Source organism: Ciconia boyciana, chromosome 11 (assembly GCF_034638445.1).
Source record: "Ciconia boyciana chromosome 11, ASM3463844v1, whole genome shotgun sequence".
Classification (NCBI taxonomy): domain Eukaryota; kingdom Metazoa; phylum Chordata; class Aves; order Ciconiiformes; family Ciconiidae; genus Ciconia; species Ciconia boyciana.
This window is the reverse complement of record NC_132944.1, coordinates 1,293,585-1,314,135: the sequence shown is the minus strand read 5'-3', so window position 1 is coordinate 1,314,135 and position 20,551 is coordinate 1,293,585. Positions and strand designations below refer to the sequence as shown.

General features: G+C 37.4%; 1 protein-coding gene across 3 annotated transcripts in view; it reads left to right on the top strand.

Annotated features, from left to right (window-relative positions):
- The window catches only part of HDAC11 (histone deacetylase 11), a 31,697-nt gene that overhangs the window by 2,460 nt on the left and 8,686 nt on the right, over positions 1-20,551 (top strand). The window contains exons 3-8 of one of the 3 annotated variants that reach the window (XM_072876296.1): positions 2,748-2,848; positions 9,774-9,890; positions 14,941-14,983; positions 16,428-16,504; positions 18,238-18,300; positions 20,445-20,541. In XM_072876296.1, the coding sequence (XP_072732397.1) occupies positions 2,748-2,848; positions 9,774-9,890; positions 14,941-14,983; positions 16,428-16,504; positions 18,238-18,300; positions 20,445-20,541 (498 nt within the window). The remainder of the gene's footprint in view (positions 1-2,747; positions 2,849-9,773; positions 9,891-14,940; positions 14,984-16,427; positions 16,505-18,237; positions 18,301-20,444; positions 20,542-20,551) is intronic. The other 2 variants (XM_072876297.1, XM_072876298.1) reach the window with 2 other exon arrangements.

Genomic DNA, 20,551 nt, shown 5'->3' with positions numbered 1-20,551 from the left:
TAAACCCACAGTTTTGGTTTCAGCTCATTCATGGTGTCTGTGCAGAGTGAAACTCGTGAAATGTGATTGAAAATTCAAGCTCATTAAATGATTTGCTCTCCCCAGAGGCATGAATAATACTAGTCAGAGTAACTAGTTTGGTTCATTTCAGTCTGGCCCAGAGCATTACAAGACTGAGTAAAAAGGAGTAAGGAGAAACATGAGCATAGCAATGCCTTAGACCATCTTAAAATATTTCTGGTCTTTGCAATTTGAATGAAAGTATGAAGTGAGCAGAAATTCATTGCTTGGCCTTTACAACAAATGTTCATGTGGGATATTTGAGAACTATGAGCACCAGGATCTTGACTTTCAGCCTAGCCCAAGTTAGGTGCAGAATGCTGGAGCCTTGTGAGCGTAGCTCAGCATGCTGTGTTTTGATACTCAACAGATTTTTTAATGATTCAAACACTTTCTTTCAGTTCTAGATTAATGTATGAGAACAAGATTTCCTTTAAGCTTCCTCTTGAGGATAGGTGCCGTTTGCAGTTCCAGTTTCTTCTTTCCTTTGAGGACCAAGCGTGGATCTGAAACAGAACACAGACTTCAGTTTTGTACCAGCGAATGGAAAATCCTTCCTACGTTAGCTGCAAGCTTACAAATGGTTTGGCTTGCAAGACCTGAATTGCAGTTTGGGAATACTTCCTATAGCCTTGTGCTTCCATTGCTTTACACCTGGTGTAACAAGAACTGGGGCATTCCTTGTGGCTTGTGAAACTACAGGTGTTAATCACTGGCTTGCTGCGGCGTGTAACTTAGTTATTCAACTTAGACTGCAGATAGTCTACTGGCAAATGGCACTTTTCAGGCTGAAAGATAAGTGCAGCTTGTATAAATCCATTCTTTATCGACTTCATGATATTATTCTGATACTGTTTGGGAAGAGCTTTGAGACACCTCTGGTGACAGGCAGAACTTTTTGTGATGGTGCTCGTTATTGCTGTTTAAACAAATTGGAAGATTTAGGCAGAAATACATTAAAGAAATACAAATGGAAGAACCAAGGTTAGGATCAGGGCTTATAAAATCTTGGCATCTCTTCATCTAAGGCTTAAGCTTGCTCATCAAGTTTAAAAAAAAAAAAAAAAGGAAAAAGGCTTTTTCGCTTGCCAAGACAGGTAGTCTGAGAGCCAGGCCTCTTCCAGTTATGTGGTCCTAATGACTCCTTCAACTGATGATCTTTTGCAGTTAAGTATTGCCCTTCTGACTTTAGGCTGCCTTGTATTCATTTAACCAAGGTTAAACAAATTCTAACACTCCGTTTAGTAGCCGAGTTTTGGATCTTCCCTCTAACAACCTTAAATAATTGTCTTGGGTTCCATGAGTGTTTTCTTAATTAATTAAAACCTTTGCCTTTCTGCTCCTTCTCTGTGTAAAGTCTTTTCCTCTAGCCCTTTTCTGTGAAGTATCCACTCTTTACTCTCAGTCTTTCACAGAAAATAAGATTTCCCGATCGTTTTACTCTCCTTGCTTTGTAAAGCAGAAAGAAGCCACAGGACACGCCAGGGCGCTCCTGGTTTTCTCTGGCTCTGTAGCAACTCCTGGCAACAGCTGACCTGCGCTGTTCCCTGTCATCTTCTAGAAAATCACTAGTGAAAATCTTTCTGCACTTACCTTCTCCTTCCTCAAGAATGAAACTGTTACCAGTTTGGCTTTCTGTCTGACACCAGTGAATGAATGAAATGTTTTTCAAGCCTCAGTCAGGAGAAACATAAGCTTGCCAAAACAAGTATTGTTGCAGGTGCTGTTCTTGTATAACACTTCAGAACAAAATCTCTCACATTTGTGAGTTGTTTTCTTCCTCCTCCAAGTATAAAATTGGAGAAAAGTTACAGTCTTAGAAGGCTGCAGCCGTGCAGCAATTAAATATCAAAATTTGGCTGGGAAGATCACCATGGTGCCTTATATTTGTTGTTTGTAGTGATCATATGCAAAGCAATGTTGTTTTTCTGCACTGCTTGGCTTTTTTAGTTGACCCTAACTTGAACTTTCTGGCAAGTATATTCAGATATATGCATTCAAATGTAATATCTTTGATCACATTCTTAAATCTTGGAGTGATATTTTGTAGCTCGCTCTTATAAAACTAGGTTTTTAAATAAACTATCTTTTGGTCTCTAAGGGGAAGAATTAATAGGTGGTTATTGGTATTTCTTGAAATTAAATGGAAGTAGGGGTGTGACAGAAATATCCTAATTAAGTGTAAGCGTTCACTTCCATGAACATCCAAGCAATTATTTTGTTTAGAATTTTGAGGCTTTTTTTAATTCTCCTCTGATTTAGGGAAATAAATACTAGTATCACATGTAGAATTTCTTAAAGCCTGTTAAAGAGTGGTGAATATTTGATGTTTGAGCACCACGGCTTCCCCAGTGTCAAGCCTTAGACTGTAAGGATTCTTTTGTGTCTGTCCATCCTCTGTCACTACCTGTCTTTTCTTTTAGTATAAACAAGAAGTTACCCTGATTACACCCTGAAAAGTTTCTGTAAACAATATTTATTATATACACACTAACTTAATAGCTTACATGTATAGAGGGTATGTGTTTGGAAAATTTGTAAACACTGAGTAAACGAAAGTTGTTTCAGTGATTTACGTTACAGATGAAGTTATTACATCAAGGTCAAAGTAGCTTTTTTGGCAGGGGGGAATATGAGAAGTTAAGCGATGGTATACAATGCCAATTGTTATTTCTCTCCTGTTTCAGAAGAAAAACTAATTGCAGATGACTTGATTGTACAGGCACGGGAAGCTACTGATGAAGATCTCTTGGTTGTTCACACAAGGCGCTACCTTAATAAATTAAAGGTGCAGTACTTATTGTGTTTTTCAAGCAAACTATCTAGAATTAGTGTCAAGGACAACAGATATCCTACTGGATCTGTTATAGAATTGACTTTTATAGATTATAGAATGGTATATTTTTAATTCAGCATTGTCATTGAGGATACTGAAAGAAAAACATGGAAATAGTAGGCAATTCACACTATAGAGGGTGGAGCGGAAGGAGGGTCTACCATGTTATATAGGTGACCTGAAATGATATTTCAGCAATGTTAAATGAACACAAGGAAAATTTTAATGTTTGAGATGCAAATGATACTCTCTTTAGTACCAGGGTTTTAGTCTTCAAAAGTGTAAGTTTTGATTTACTCTAGTAAAATATGGTTCTGAAATTGAAAATGCATTGGAGAGCACTAAAATGGAGTGTTTTATTGGATGTTTTTTAACGCAATGATTGCTTTATGAGAGCAGGTGACATTGCTTTTATTTTGCACCTCTTTACTTGGAGGGCAGAGAAGGAATTTGTATTAGAAATAACCTTCCATTTCATAATTCAAAAGAAGTTATTTTGAGTCCTCTTTGCCCTTCCACCGTGAAAGAGTCCTTGTATTGCTATTTCTGGAATGTTTTATTTTTCTGTGTAAAGGATCTATTATTTGTGTGAACTTTTTTTACTCTTACTCCTTTTCTGAGTTCTCTTACACTTCTTCATTCTGTGCTATAAAGTTACATGCAATTTCATACATCATTAGATTTGATCTTATTGCAGTTATTCTTGATATTGAGTTTTTAATTCCATAGAACCACCCACCTCTTTTTACTGAATCACTTCTTTGAAGCAGGGTGTAATGTGCATAGCTCAGTTTGGAACACCATAATAACATTTTTAGTACCTACAGGATGGCTTCACCGGGAATTATCTGTATAACTTGTGTCTTGGTGTTCAAAACCAGTACTGTCGTGTGCATTCAGATGTGATTAACTGTGTATCTCTCATTCCTCTTTTCTTGAGAGAATATTTCCTGCAACTGTAGAAACTGGAAGATGTTATATTGGTCATGCCAGCAAATTCCTGCCAAGCAGCGAAGATAAAAGTGCTTAGCTGTAAATGAAAAATAACGTGGCTAGACATGAAAGGCCCTGGGTATCCTCTGTATCGCCTTATCCAAAGTCTGCCAATAAATGGCACAGTTTTATGTTAGATCAGCTCTGAAGACTTCCAAAGGAGCTTGCATTTCTGGGAATGCCTAGGTCTCTTAAAATAACGGGTCACTTGAGTATTCTTCAACAAGGCTCAGTGCTGGGCCCTGCCCTTGGGCCACAGCAACCCCATGCAACGCTACAGGCTTGGGGAAGAGTGGCTGGAAAGCTGCCCAGCAGAGAAGGACCTGGGGGTGCTGGTTGACAGCCGGCTGAATATGAGCCAGCAGTGTGCCCAGGTGGCCAAGAAAGCCAATGGCATCCTGGCTTGTATCAAAAATAGCGTGGCCAGCAGGACTAGGGCAGTGATCGTGCCCCTGTAGTCAGCACTGGTGAGGCCGCACCTCAAATGCTGTGTTCAGTGTTGGGCCCCTCACTCCCAGAGAGACCTTGAGGGGCTGGAGCGTGTCCAGAGAAGGGCAACGGAGCTGGGGAAGGGTCTGGAGCACAAGGCTGATGGGGAGCGGCTGAGGGACCTGGGGTTGTTCAGCCTGGAGAAGAGGAGGCTGAGGGGAGACCTTATTGCTCTCTACAGCTACCTGAAAGGAGGGTGTAGAGAGGTGGGGGTCGGTCTCTTCTCCCAGGTAACAAGCAAGAGGACAAGAGGAAATGGCCTCAAGTTGCGCCAGGGGAGGTTTAGACTGGATATTAGGAAAAATGTCTTCACTGAAAGGGTTATCAAGCATTGGACCAGGCTGCCCAGGGAAGTGGCTGCATCGCCATCCCTGGAAGTATTTAAAAGATGTTTGGATGAGGTGCTTAGGGACATGGTGTAGTGGTGGGCTTGGTAGTGTTAGGTTTATGGTTGGACTCGATGATCTTAAAGGTCTTTTCCAAGCTATACGATTTTGTGATTCATTTAAAATTTGGGCATGAATTTGGTAGGAAATTCCATACGCTTGCAAGAAGAGGTGGTGGTTGGTGTCTTAGCAGCAGCTGAAGAAGCTGGCTGGAGGTTGGTTGAAGAGAAACAAAATGGTATGCACCAAGTAGATCAAACAGTACTGGAAATGAGTTCTGTGTTGGAGGGAAGGGTCTCCCTGTTTCCCTGCTTTAGGTAACATGACTAGTCCTTATGAAAAAATTTGGCCTTTAGGATTGAGGTGATTCCCCCTTAGTTATTGCTTTGAAGAATTCAGGTCTCTAAGGTAATGACTGGACTTTGGATAATTTGCTTGCAGTGCTTTTCCACTTACTGCCTTTTTCTAGTGTTATGTAAAATCATGCATTGCCTGCATATCAGCATTCTGAAATTTTGGAAGGAGATAGGCAATGAGGTTAAAGATAGTTTCAGACCATGTAAGTCTTTCACTCAAACCATTTTTATCTATGAGAGGTTCTATGATAACATATGTGAGTGAATACTGAAATGCAAATGACGAGGATAATGCTTGTGCATCAGTGGAATGCAAGATGTGCTCTTCTGAAAGTGATCTGAAACAGGCGATCAGTCAGTTGAACTTATACATTTTAATCTGTTTTATATATTTGCAAATTATGGAGGTTTAAAAATAAAAAGTTAACAATTTTATTAGAAATGTAAATTTTTATGCCTAGTGAGAAGTGGATTGGTTTGATTATAGGGGAAGTTTTCTGGTGCTCAAGTGCTTGTGTGCTCTGACTCTTGCCTGGTCGTGTGAGCGCATCTGCCAAGAGACCAGAGGTACCTGCCTCTTTGCCGCGTGGGGGTATCGGCAGTGCGCCTGGCAAAGGAGCTGGAACTCTCGGGAATGAAGGCAGCAGAAGCAGGCTCAGAAAACAATCGGTTCAGCCTGTGATAATTCTGGCTGTTTGAGGTGTTCAGATAAAACAGCACAGGGCGCACCTTGGGCTGTGTGCGTTGTGTTAGTGACCATAGGTGACTCGGCAGCTGAAAACGTGTGGTTTTGGTTTGGATAAAGTGGGTACCTTCAGAAGTGCTTAAAATTTGCCTGTCCAGTTCCTCGGTTCATGCAGTTCTTGTGTTGTCATCTGTTGTCTCTGTTTGCTTTCTACATTGTGCTTTTTCCTTCCTCAGTTTTTTCAAACTTCATTGGTGAAAAATTTATGAAGGCTAGTGGTGGTTTGCTGTAAAATGTTCATGTGAAAACTCGAGAGCAGATAAATGAATTTGATCCTCTTCACCTAAATTTTCATGTAAATGTTAATGTGTTAGGTAAAGGTCTGTAGGAATGTACAAAAATGTCCTTTTAAAGGTAATGATATTTGAATATGCTTGGAGAGAACACTGAACAAGAATACTCAGTTTCTGGGAACAAGGCCTGACAGGTTTCGGTATGGACACTACTGTGCAAATGCCGTAGGGCATTCTTTGCAGCTAAAGTAACTACTAGACCACTTAAAGAAAAGGATAAGGTAGCATTTGGTTAACAGTGATTTGTTTCTTTCCTTTTAGTATTTCCAACTCGTTGGTTGGGAGACTGATGCACCAAAATTGTTTTTTGGCTTGTTGGGAGTAGCACCTGGTTATCATCAGTTTCTACCAGTGCAGTATCTTATTCCTAATGATAATAGTGTGGTTATAACTTGACCTAGAAACTTTTCTGAAAATTACAAGCTTCCTACTCTCCTTTATGATTTTATCTTACGTTAATTCAAGCTAAAAACATACTTTCTTTATCTATTGAAGGTGGGCCCAAATAGCTTTGTCCTAGGCAAGCTTCTAAATATAAAATGACGTTAGTTGCTTGGTGTTGGATTTGTGAGTCCATGAATTTTCCCTTGAAGCTGGGACTAGCTCCAGGAACTTATCAAAGATTTAAACACAGTTTAAATTTAGATATTAAAGAACAAAATTGCATATTTTTAAAAATTTGACGTGTTGTTGGCTATTTTAAAATGCTGGAATGGAATGAATGCATAACATAAAAGGCAGTACATCAGAGGTTAGTTTTGATCATTAACATGCTCTTTGTATTAATCCAGGATGTATCAGCTTAAAAGCAACTACTTTAGCTTTATCTTCCTAATGTTAGTTTTTCAGTTTAACTTTTACAACCTTGAACACTAATAATTTGAAATAATTTGTGAAGTCATTTAACCTTACTAAGAAGAGTTTAAGGAATTAAAGTTAATAGTAATAATACTTCATAAGTGAAGCTCTGCAAGAATATCCTCATTAAATGTATATGTTGTTATAGAGTTTGGGCTTAAGCAAGGAAAATTAAGAACTCTTGAAGTTGGGTGTTTTTTTTGTTGTTGTTGTTTTGCTTTGGTTTGGGTTTTTTTTTTGATGTAACATCATGGTATACACTTAGCCACATTTAATGCTACTGCCTAGTAGTTAGTTTGGTAGGAGGCATGTATTAAAGGAAAATATACCTGGTTCAGGGTTAACCTGACTTCTTTACGCCTTTTAAGAAAACAGGGAGTGAAATTTTTAAAAAAATAAAAAATTTAAATTCATACATTGAATTATTTACCCAAAACACAGGCAGGAAAGTAATTTTAAAAATCTTATGATATTAGCAATAGAAATAAAGAAAGAGTTAAATGGAGTTGATAACTAAAAAGAATAAGTGAAGGCATGTTATTGAATAGTGTTTATATATGATTATTACTCTTTCCTGAATCCAGACCAAGTTTAATTTCTGTTAAGTTACATAATTGCATGTCTACAAAACTTTACTAGAGAATCAGTAATTTGATGATGGCTGAGTGAGAGCAAGTATCTACCAAAAGAAATAGTAACTTATATTATTCTGATATATGCAATTTGAATGCAAAAAATAGTGATTTAAAAAAAATTTTTTTTTTTTGAAGGGTTTGTTCTCTACGAAAGGAAACTAATATGTGTGAAGGCTTCTGTTATGGAAGCCAACTGACAGCCTGGAAAACGTTATTAATGTAGTCCTCATCTATTAAAAATAATCTTTTTGTTTTTACAACATGAAAAAGTATACAATTCTATAAACCCAATTCCTTTTGATTTCTTTTTTAAGTATATACATAACTGTTCTGAGAACTTATTGCAGGAAATGCTGGAAAATTAGCACATTGAAGAAAAAAGTGCAAAACTGTCCACAGTTTGAGGCAATATATTTCTCAATTATTATAGTGGTGTTTTTTGAGAAGCATTTTCATTGGTCTATAGCTGTGTTCCTGAACCCCAAGACTTTCCTCACAGTCAAATGACTTTTTCACTGTATGTTAGGAATTACATAAATACAGTAATGGACTAAGTCTGAAGCAGTGAATGTCTTTGGGCTTGGCACTGTTCTGTAGGTGTCCTCAGCTGTGAATAGAAAGCTTTCCTTACTCTTTACTTGTACCATGTCTGAATTTCTTGCATTCACTTAACCTGCAGCAGCGTACGTGTTGGTTTGAGTCTTTATTGCTTCCCATTGAGATTAAAATTTTTTTAAACTGTGTTAAAACTTGCTGAAATTTTGTGATCATCGTTCACATTTGAGATCAAAATTTATTTTATCCAAATGTGACCTTTCAGTTCCATTTTAGAACAGCAGGGTTGAATCTAGTTTTTTACATTATGCTTGTTTAAAAGCTAAAATATCTTGCGAAAGGACTTTATCAAGATTGACTGTATTACAAAATAATTAAAGCACTTTGTTAATGATGGAGAGCTGATAGTATGGTAACAGAATAATGTCTTACAAATATAAAAGTAGTAAGAGCTTAAAATGAACTGTTGACAAAATATAGTTAAGTACTTAAGAACTTTATGAATAATGCCACCCCTCCACCCCACCCAATAGTACTTCGTAGCTGAAACATTGGTAACTGGGAAGCCAAAGCAGCTTGAGGTTTTTGGAATATCAGAGGACCCTGCAATTGGCATGCCGTTGTCTTCCGTTAAAATTGGCCACTGGTACACCCTGTCATTTGTAAACAGACAGCTGACGGTACCCGGGCAGCGAATGCACTGCATCTAGTTAAATGGCCTGATGCTGAAGAAAATAGGGTCTATTCTGAATCTTTGTACAGGGTATCAAATTTGTAGTTCTTGGTACCTGAATGTTTCAGTATTGGATTAAGAGGTATAGTCTTGCTTGTGACTTACACTTTGAAATATATTTAGAAGTGTTATCGCTGCCAGCAGTGTTAGTAGAAGTTCTTTGAAGTAATCTATATGTGTTTGCAAAAAAAGCATTTGCATATTGCAAATATTTTGTGTTCTAACCTTCAAATTGTATTCTTGATGATATGACTTCCTAACAAAACGTTTCCTTGAAACATTTTCCAGAAGTGTTTAATATGCTAAATAAATTTTAATCAGTTTTCCATGCTAAAATTTGCACTGTGTGTTCACTTAAGTATTTGAACTTCTTAGTTGAGTTGTCTGTTTGTTTGTTTTTTCTTTCTCCTTGGTATATCCTTTTGACTTGATACGGGAAAAGATGTTTTAGGTTTGAAGGATATATCAAGTGTAGCTTACTATTAATACTGCTGAAGGATATTTTACAATTCTTCTTCCCAATCCCAGGGATATTGGATTTTCTGAAGTACTAGCTTGCTGAAAAATTGCTGATGTATTACCGTTTGATACTAAAATCTGAAAAACCTAGTGATGGTGATTGAAAGTGATGATTCTCATAGGTTCGTCCTCAAGTTGTTAACTATTTGGAGGTTACTAATAAGGACTGTTGTGGTCACCTCCATCTAAAAATATTAAAAATCTTGCTAAGAACCTGTGAGCTCCTTTTCAATAAATAGCAACTGATGAGAGATCTAAATGTCATCATTAAGACAGGATACATTAATTGGAACTTTTTTTCCCTCCCCTTTATAGTGGTCATTTGTTGTGGCTACAATCACAGAAATTCCACCAGTTGCCTTTCTTCCCAATTTCGTTGTTCAGAGAAAAGTTTTGAAACCTCTACGAACCCAGACAGGAGGAACAATAATGGTAAGGTGCTCTTGATTCACTTTTATAGTATTTAAACTTGTTGATCAAAACTCTATAAACCTGTGAGTTGTGATATTTTCTATAACTCAAAGGCTTGAGCCCTGGAGGCCTGTAGAGGGAAGTGAGTTAGTGTACAGTCCTAAACATGAGCAAAGTTTGCCGCTTGTTAGCAACTACCAAGGTGAAGGACATACCTGATTTTATGGTCCGTAATTTGCAGAAGCGGAAAAGACAGTAAGGGCAGCCGGGGCAAGCAATGATAGGTATGGCAGGACTTATGGCAAATGCAGAAACTGAATTAGTTTTGAACAGTGTTCAAATACAGGCAAATTCTAGGAATGGGAGTTTTCAAAACTGTTAATATAGAAGCTATTTTTAAAGCACATATTTACCAAATGGCCTTGTTACTGTATGGGAAGAGATACATGGTTTGGTTGCTCTTGAGACTAGCTAAGTGTTTAAATTTAAAAATCATATCACCTTGCTCATTTTAATGTTTAAAGTTAGTTTATCTACTTTTTCTATTGTAAATACTACATAAGCAGCTCAGCTGAACTCAAGTGAGATGTAACCTGTTTCACCTTAACGGAATTGTTTTCTAATTAGTTAAATGAGTGCTCTGGTCAGAAGAGCTGTGTGTTGCCAGACATCTAGTTTTGCCTGAGAATTGCCATTAGTGATGTTGAGGAAGTAGGAGGAAAGAAAATGGTTAATAGCTGGAGCCAAGAATGGGTTATTTAAACCATGTATTGAGGAAAAGATGCCTTCATAATTGTAAACCGGTAACTAATGGAACCTTTTCTGCCCTTTTTATCATTCCTTGTCATATTAGAGCTAGAGTTCAGAAACTATACAGCGTGGTGCTGGGAGACGATGGTAACAGTCCCGATCTCTCTTCGCGGGCACTGAGTTGTAACAGTTACGTAAATGGAAGACAAATAATCCTATCTGAAATTGTTAATATTATGGTACAAATAGATCTTTGCTGCATTTTAACTACTCTTCCTGAAGGTAGCTGTTACAGTGGGTGCATGTGAAAAGGATAGAAGCCCATATTGCTTTTGCTATATCTATTAGAAGCCAGTTATTGAAGAACACTGTTCTGTGGGTTGGCAAACCTTTCAGAGTACGTCTGTACCAGATATGAGAATATGATTTATTGCAACTACTAGATATTAAAGGTGAGTGAGACTGGGAAGCCATAAATGAATGATAAAGTAATGGCATTATTTTCAGAAATAGGCTAATAGGTAGCTTCCCATTTCTGTCAACAGAAATGTGGGTACTTAGTAATCTGCACCAGAATCAAGGTTTCTTATTTTTAAATGCTTACCTTTGTGAATGTATCAAGAATTCATTAAAGACATAAATGATATGAAGAGCTCTTCGATGACTAGTGCATAAAAGGCAGTGCAGTATGGTTTTCAGAAACAATGAAAAAGGTCGAATCTGTTTGAGTCAGACCTATGAGAATGATGTGAGTGAGCCCAAAAGTTTGGTGAAACAGTTCTCCAAGTTTTCTCTAATTTTGTGGGGCTGATGTGAGATTACCTGTTGCTACTATCATTTGTGTGTATAAGTGGATCTGGGTACTACTAAGTTTCAGCCCTCTTGGGTGTTACTATGTGAAATGAAAGTAGAGAGCCAGTTGTTATCAGATTTTAAGATAAGGTGAAATATGCTGCTTTTCTGTTGTATTTACTTTTTTAATGGTAGAACTACTCAATGCCTGATTCTTTATCGGGGGGGGGGGGAAGGCAATTTCTTTCAGTAATTCAGTACTCTGTTGTTAAATGTGTCCCATCCAGCTGCTGGATTTGCAAGTGTGTATGTAAAAGTAACTGCCAGTTGTTGGATTTTGTTACCAAAAGGTGGTAGAGAAAGGAATAGAATGGACTGGGCAACTTGTGACTGGGCTTAAATATCTACTGTTAAGATTCAGAAACACCTTCTAACAGTGCGATTTAATTGTTTTAAGCATGTCATGTTAACTCCTTTGTAATGTCCAAAACACTGGTCATAGATATTTAAAAATCTGGGGCTCTTCAAAAAGTCTGAGTATATCATCATGTTTGAGCTGTGTTGCAAACTGGTGCATTTTACCGTTTATAATGGGGAATCTAGTGTTTCCGTTATGTAGCTCTTCATGATACTGTGAAGTACATCAGAGTAGTTGAAAAATGTATCGACATACATGTGCACGTGTTCAGAAAAATCTTGTTTATGGTTGGAGGAAAAGGTGAGAGTTGTAATCATAGCAGAGAAGTAGCAAAGGAAGATTTCCAGTAAGTTTTTTAACTTGGGGACAGTAGAGGGAAAGATCAAAAAGTCACCTCCTTGATGCTGAAATTGTCTCTGTGAAGTGAGTTGACTGCTGCTTATTGCTCTGAGCTGTTAAATAAAAGTGGCCAGTGGTTTCTTCCTAAATCATTAGGACAATAGCAAGTCTTGTAACATTTGCCATGTTTAAGTATCCTTGCAGGTTGCTGGGTCTGGTTTTAATTCAGGCTTGTGAGTGGAAAATGGCTTTCTTTTATAAAATAAAAGTTGTATCTGTCTTGCCCACCTTGGACTCTGTTTCTCTAACTGTTGTTGTTCTCACCTCTTAAATCCTGTTTCCTAATTCTACTTTAATTCTCTTGTGTTCCTCTGTCTTCTTGGCCATACTTGTTACTTAAAGTCAAAGAATAGTGAGGTAAGGAAATATGTGAAAGTGCTTGTACAGTGTAGCGATGTCCGATGCTTTTGTTGAAGCCTAAAAGTCTGCATAAGCATGAGAAAACCAGATAAACTACTGAAAATGTTAAACCAGCCTTTAAGGACAATTTAAGTATATGAGTTTGGAAAGAACATGCTTGGTTCTGGATAAATTTTGAAGACTTACTGGATTACGGTAATAGGCTAGATAACAAAAAGTGCTACCTCCTTTAGTAGGTGTTAACTGGCAAAAGCAGAGATGATAGAAGTGGAACACAGTGCCTCTCCCTGATGCAGAAACCGCCTGGGACACTTTCTCCTGGCAATTTACCAGCAGGAGCTGGAGATAGCACCAGGCTGGTTTTGCTGATGTCTGTGTAGTCATCTTGCTTCTAACGGACTGCTGGGAAGTTTGGGGGTAGTTTGACTTTTTTCTTTTTTTTTTTAATTTTTTTTTTTCCTTTTTAAAACCTGATGTTGTGGAGTGGGGTAGTAGTAGAGAGGAAGAATTCTGGTTTCTTGTGGTTCATAGAGTTCAAGGTGCTTAGAAATTTTTCGGCTGTCACTCACAGACAAAGAAGTAGCTCCATTCTGTCTCCTTTTAGTCCTTCAGCATCACTTCAGGCTCCTGGTCGGTTCTCTCTTCTGTGCTGTATTTCTGACTGCAGTCTGTAGTGGTTATTGAGATGAGGGTTTTTGGTCTGCAAAGTCCTGTCTGAATAGCAACATGCAGAGTCCTCTTCTTATAGCCACGCTGTCCTTCTGTACAATAGTTATGAGGAATGAAGGAAATGGTGGAAGAGAAAAATAATTGGGAAGAGCCTAGAGTTTCCTGATATTCTACCTTTGATATTTCTTGAGGGCCTTGTCAGTACACGTGTGTGAAATCTATTTCAACGTGGTTCCAACTAGTCAATACTTTTACATAGTTTTGTGATGTTTTTCATTGTGCTTGTGTTATCTTTAATGCACTAGTTATAAATGAGGTCAGGTAGAAGAGAGAGCCACTAGTTGTCTCTGATGTCTTTGTATCATGCCTCCTGAAATACAGATGACATCACTGGTCACTTTTGGATTGCTCTTGATGCCATATGCTGTTATTTTTACCTTTTTTGTTTTTCCTTATGGGGAAATAGGTATGTACTTTAAAAGCAGTTTTGATTCGTCAGACAATAAAATTTGTACAAGTCAGAAGCACAGTCATTCCTGATGGTCCTGTTTATCGTGAAAATTCCTGTTGAGTTTCTGTACTTTTTAATGATTTTTTAGCAATACGGGAAGATTGGTTTTTGGTGAGGAGTCCCTCGGAAGTATGCTAAATCACAGATAATGTGCTTTCCTTGTGACTTAATGGGTTTTATAGTTCAGAAACTGCAGTCTTTTCTCAAGATCTAATTTGTGTAAGTTAGCACGTTCATAACAGGATGATGTTTACCTTCCGAGTAGTTTTCTTAATACTAAATTAGAACTGTTCAAATATAAATATTGGTGATGAAGAATTCTCAACTGTCCAGACTTCCTTTCATATATGATTTGTAATATGTTCCGTGATTATGGAAAAGAATAATCTGTTTTTACCTTTTCTCTCTCTCTCTTTTTTTTTTTTAATTATAGCTAGTAATATCTTTTTTTTTAACATGACACTTCAGGAATACTGCAGTTAAACACTTGCATGATTCTTCCTGGCCAAAATAAGTCAGGTTTTTCCATTAAAATTTCATCATTTAAGCCCTGTGCATCTCTTTTCTGTCAGTACTTGACCTTCCCTGAATGTCATTTGAGTTCAAAGGAGAGATACAGGCACAGTTTTTCTGTATTGGTGGGAAAAAGATTGGTAATATTCTATACTATGCATGTTATACCATTTAAAAAATAAAAGAAGTCACAGGGCACTTCATACTGTAGCATTTTTCTGTCCCCACCCCCAGCTGAAACTATGTTAATCTGTATTTTCAGGGTTTTGAGCTTACATTCCCCCTATTTACATGAACAGGAAGGGTATTAGGAAATTCTTGCTCATTTTTTACTCTTACCAACACTTGTACTTTCCCTTTTTCATTCGTCTGCTAGGAGTCGGTGTTCATCTCTGCAAAGAGCAGTTAGTTTTAGGTCTGTTCAACTGCCAGAGAATGAAATACAGATGAGGGATCAAATATTTTTTCAAGTGCTTATGCTGAGGATAGTTTTGTATGGTTCATATTCAGAGATCTGGTTCAGAATGACCTGCAGCAGTAAAACATCTGAAAATTCAATGGGCATGTCCGAATGCCAAGAGCTGCATTTGGGGTGGAAGCAGGCAGTGTGAAATGGCTGCCTGGTTCATTCTTGAAGTTCTCACTGTAATTTTCTTAAGGCAGGAAAACTTGCTGTTGATAGAGGCTGGGCGATCAATGTGGGTAAGTACAAATGTAGTGCATTAAATGATACTTGAAACAGTGTGTTTAAAATCATATTATTTTCATTTAACATGGTGTGTATTCTGTTTATAATAACAGGAGGTGACTGGATTGTGTTTAACTAACATCAACTCTGAAGGAGAAAAAATGGAAAAAGTACTGGATTTGTTTTCTCATCCACTATCACCTGTATTGCAGTTTTATAATTAAATAAAAATTTTTTTGGAAATAAAAAAGATAACTGGATAAACATATGATAATATGTGTAAGGAAAGGTGTTTGGATTGAAGTAGTGTGAAAAAAATTAAGGAAAAATGTTTGGAGTAAATGTAAATATTTCAATAAAATCTTTGTTTTCAGTAAATTATAAAATAATCTTCATAGATCTTATAATCAGCTAATTTATATGTTATACCAGATCAGGGGACTGGTTGACATGCTGGAGAGCAGGGCTGTACCAGTTAGTGTGTATTTTTGCTATTTTTGGCTGGCCAGTTTTTCCTGAAAAAGACTTGAATGAACGAATTATGAAGAATATAGTGAATATAAATCTGCTCTCCTGCTCATAGCAAATAGCAATGCAAAACCAGTAAACTATTGAAGCAATATTTTGTGTCATGTAAGACGTAGCTCGTCGTTTTCATAGAGTTCATCAGTTCTGGCATTTTTCCATTATTTCTTACGCACATCTTCTACAAAGTGAATATCCAATATTAAAAATTAAATAGACATTAAAAACAAACCCCAAAGCCTGTCATATTTACTGATATATAAAGTGAGCTTGTTAAGTTTCTTGCTTAGATATTTGTAGTGGGTTTCTCAGTAAAAAGTTCTGGTTTATTATAGAAAAAAATATGTTTTTGGAGGGGGAGGTCCAAGTACTTTTTTCATTTAAAGAGTGTGTGTGTGTGTGTTAAAGAGGAGTTCCTAAAGTTTCTTCTGGTCTGAGCGTTTGCAAAAGACAATGGCATGTGCAAAGAATAACAACGCCATAGTTCTTAGTTTGGTCTTTTTTTTGACCGGGTGTTCAGCATAGGAAAGAACTTTCCACATGCCCTTTCCACCTGCCCCATAATTTTAATTATGCATCTCCAACGCACCTGGGGGAGCTGAACTCAAAGCGGAATGCTTTGTCATGGAGGCACCGTGTGTTACATATGTACGTTCCTCAGCCCCTCGGGTGGTTGCTAGATGAAAGGGACAGTTCCTTTTAATCTGGGCATCTGCAGATTCTTTGCCTGATGGTCTGGTAGGCCACACATAAGGTGTGTACGGAAACCCGGTGAGATATTTTGTGTTGCTAGCTAAGGGTTTAACAGCTCTAGGCGCTGTATTTGCTAAAGAAAAAAAGTGCCGGACATGTAAGTGATCTCTGTCTCTTTGCAAAGACCGTCTATGTTCCTTAGTATCTAGCTTTTCACCTCTGCAACATTTTTATGTTTAGGGGGTGGTTTTCATCACTGTTCAAGTGACAAAGGTGGAGGATTTTGTGCGTATGCTGATATCACACTGGCTATAAAGGTAAGAAGTACTCTTAAACCAGTATTTTTCTACTATTTGTGCACATGGAAAAAAAGTCCACATAAATTCATAAGAACTAATTTACATCTTAATAAGAGAAAATAAAGGCATCTATAGATGGGTAGGAATAGGATAATGGTGTGGTACTTGATGCTGCAGAACAATGCATATGCAGTGGAAGGGAAGAGTTGCAGCAGTCAGAATTATGAACATAAATAGGAACCACTACAATTGCATTAATAACGTCTTCCCGCAAAAAAACCCCCACTCAAAATCAAATCAGATTGACTTTTAATATCTTCAGTGATAATTATCCTAGCCTTGCAGTTGAACCTGAAAATTCCACGTTGGTTTCAGTGGTTACAATCAAGACGAATGCAGAGACAGAAATCCTCTCTCTGAATCAAGCTGCGCTATACAGCGCTCAGAGTGGTTCAAATTCATGAAAAAAAATGCGAATGTCTCCAAAATAATCACTGAATGTGAATGAATACATTTGGTATTTAGCTGTTGAAAGGCTAAAGCAAGAGCCTTCTGCAATTAGGGCTTATTTTTATCAAATGTACTATGGTATATTTGTATACTAGAATATTTATAAAGTATTAGTAATAATCAAACATAAAAAAGCTCTAATGATTGCAGCACACTATATGACATAACATCCTAATTTCTGTAATGGTAATTTGCAGAAAAGTAATCCAGCGTTCTAATTTTCCCTATCATTAAAATACAGATTAAGAAATTATAGTGTGCGATGGTTTGTACAAAATCTTTGGGTTTTACCATGTGTATATGATATAACTTGTCAAAGTTAAGACTCAAAGAATTAAAAAAAAATTTTTTTTTTCTTCACAGGTGTGGAATAAGAAATTAATTCTGTTACTAAAAGTGGCTTTAATGCATACAGTCCCTACAGCAGCTTTTCCTAAATGGTGGATTTTATGCTTATACAGTTGGATGCCATCACAGTGGACTGTTTCTCCCTTTCTGCTGATAAGCCTCACTTGTGCTATCGTTTGTGTCTCATGCAGTTAGCTCCTTGATGTTTTGGGGCCTGTGCAGCTCTTCCTTCACCCTGTCCCAACCCACAGTTGTTGCTCTTGCTTTCTCCATGCAGTCGCTGGCTCCGCTCCAGCCTCTGACAGCACCGATGTTGAACCTGGCCTTTTCTGTCGGGCTGGTGCAGGATGCAGAGATGTACCAGCTACACCAGTGTAGAGCCAGTATTACTGCGGCAGGGTTTATTACCCTGGACTCCGTTGTGTTATTCAGTGCCATTGGGCTTATGCCTCATTTGCGGAGTCCGCTTTACAAGTTAGTGTGGGATGCTGTAGAAAGACATGTCCTTGATCCTATGTTGTGTCTGGTCCTTTGTGGGAGAAAGAGGAGAGGAGTGGAAATCTTTCTTCCCTTTCTCCATCAACTTTCTCTGCAGATAGGCAGATACCTGCACAGATGATTGTGAAATGCATGTTTCATGCATTTCAACTGGTGGAAATGTATAGGTTTTTTAATTGTAGAACCACAAAAATTACCTTTTTATGTGAAATAACTAGAGCTTTTCTAATTAAATATATTAGAATCATTTAGCTGTTTATTTGGTGAATGAAATGAATAGGTATGCACTACATCAAATCAGAACAGTAATATACTGTGCAAGCTTCAAGCTTCCAGTTTAATCTGTCACCTAACTTAATAACTTTCTCCATCTTTTTCTTTGCTTATATGTCCAGTTCTTATTTGAAAGAGTACAAGGGGTGTCTAAAGCCACAATTATTGATCTGGATGCTCATCAGGTGAGTAGCTTACCTGTATTCAGTGCAACAGATGTTTTGCTCAAAATACAAGTGTGTGATAAATACCATTTTTTCTAATAGTGGTATAAACTGTCAACTCACAGAATACAAAGTTAATCATAGATGATGGAAACTGTGAGCAGTTCAGTTGTTTAATTATTTTGTGGTCCAAAAGGCTGTTAAGCCAGTTTAATAAAATTAAACTGAGTTGTAGCTCCATCATGTGGCTAGATGTAAAAATATTTTTGAGTTGCATGCTGATCTGAGGCATAACAGTCTCCAGAGTAGATCAGTATCCCAGAAGAAACAAGAATCTCTTAAAACAGAATTACAGTTAGTTCAGCATGCGTGATCATTGCAGCAACATTTGCAGGGGATGGATTTGACCTTCAGTGTTTTATTGGAAAGCCTGGCTTCAGGCTGATGAAGTAAAGAATACATCACTGTTCACCTGCTAAAGTGATTTACTGTGGGTACTGAGAGCAAATCTCATCTTTGGTAGGATTTCCAAAATAAATCCTGAAAGGAGGGAAATAGTTTTTGTTTTTTAGAAAAGCAGTTAGTGCACCAAAATTATGTCCAATCTGAAGCACTGAAGAGAATTTATTATGTGTAACTAAACCATTTTTAAGTAGCTCCACGGCAGTGAGGAAGTTGCAGCCTAATGGCTGCAAGTTTTTTCCATCTTCTATCATTTCTCTTATCTGCAAGTTAAGGCATCCTAAAATTACCATGAAATAAGGACATAGGTTATGCAATAGAAGGATGTTTTGTGTTCATGATTCTCTTCAGCCATCTCTGTCAGGGTATGGATTTTTTTTGTGCTTTTTTGTGTTTGTTTTTTAAAAACTTCTTGGAATGTATTTTGATTTTCAGGTATCATGCTGGTAGTCTCAGCCTGCATGCTAAATCACCCCTTTGTTTCCTTTCTTTGGGGAATGAGGTGTGTGAAGTAGTAGCTCAGCAGAGCCTTTTTAAGTATGCAGATACTCTCATCTTGTAAGTGTTCCAGTTCTTGGTGCATTGGCGAGTTTCACCTTTCATAAGAAAATGGTTCACCCGGAGGTTCTCATATTCCTAGATTTCTGTTCATGGACTATTTATTTGTGGACCAAAGGTGCTGAAGAAATAAGTAGGAGGTGCCATTTTTTAGCATAAAGAAATGCAATTGTGGTGCTTCCCATTCCCTTTTTCACACACATTGACTAGCTTTAGGTCAGTGATTCTTTGTGTGGTGTTTTGTTGGGGTTTTTTTTGTTTGTTTTGGTTTGTTTGTTTGTTTCTGCAGTTGTAGCAGAAATATAGCTTAACTGTCCAGGGACAGAAATTATGTAACTGAATTACAGAAGATATGTCTGTGGAAATGTCTGTTTGTATAGTTTACATGAAATTCTACTGGTGGTAGGAGCTGGGGTCCTATATGATACACTGATTTCAAGAAAATTATTTTAGCGATTGTTGTGAAAAGATGATTTTTATACTAGTGGAAAAAAGTCTAAATGAGAGCCAAAAGAATACTATTTAAATTCAGAAATGGGGAAGGGGGAAATATTCAGAATCTGAATTTTCTCTTGAGCATCCGTCTTTACACCAAATACTGTCTTTTTGTAGGGAATTCCTGGTGTTAAACAACATGTTAAACTGTTGGGTCTCTAGTGTTTGTAATTTTCCCAGGGATTACTTATCTCACCAAGGCTTGAATTACCAGAAGAGCTGTAGTCTGCTTTAGTTGTTTATTAATCCTTGTATAAGAATGAGTATCCCTGCAGCAGCTGAAAGTGACTTTTTTTGCACAGTTGGAAGATGAGAGATGTATTTGGTGGTCACGGTTGCTTTTGTGATGCTTCTGAAGACAATTAGCTTCTAATTTTCATTTATTTTTCTTATATGGGCAATGAGATCTATGATAGTTACCTTCACAGAGATATAAGGGTGTTGATTTTGATAATACCTGCAGTCTTCAGACTGATTCTGTTAAAGCCCCCAAAACTCTACACCTCAAAATAACCTTCAAGACTATAAATAAGAGAATGACACAGGAGTTTTAAATATTAGATCTTTGTAGTCTTAATTACTCTAGAATTTGCAGATTATTTCATTCTGTGTTAGTATGCTAGGAATAGCTAACTGTAAATTTCCTTCAGGGAAATGGCCATGAGAGGGACTTTATGGATGATCATCGGGTATATATTATGGATGCATACAATAGATACATTTATCCAGGGGATGGATTTGCTAAACGTAAGTATAA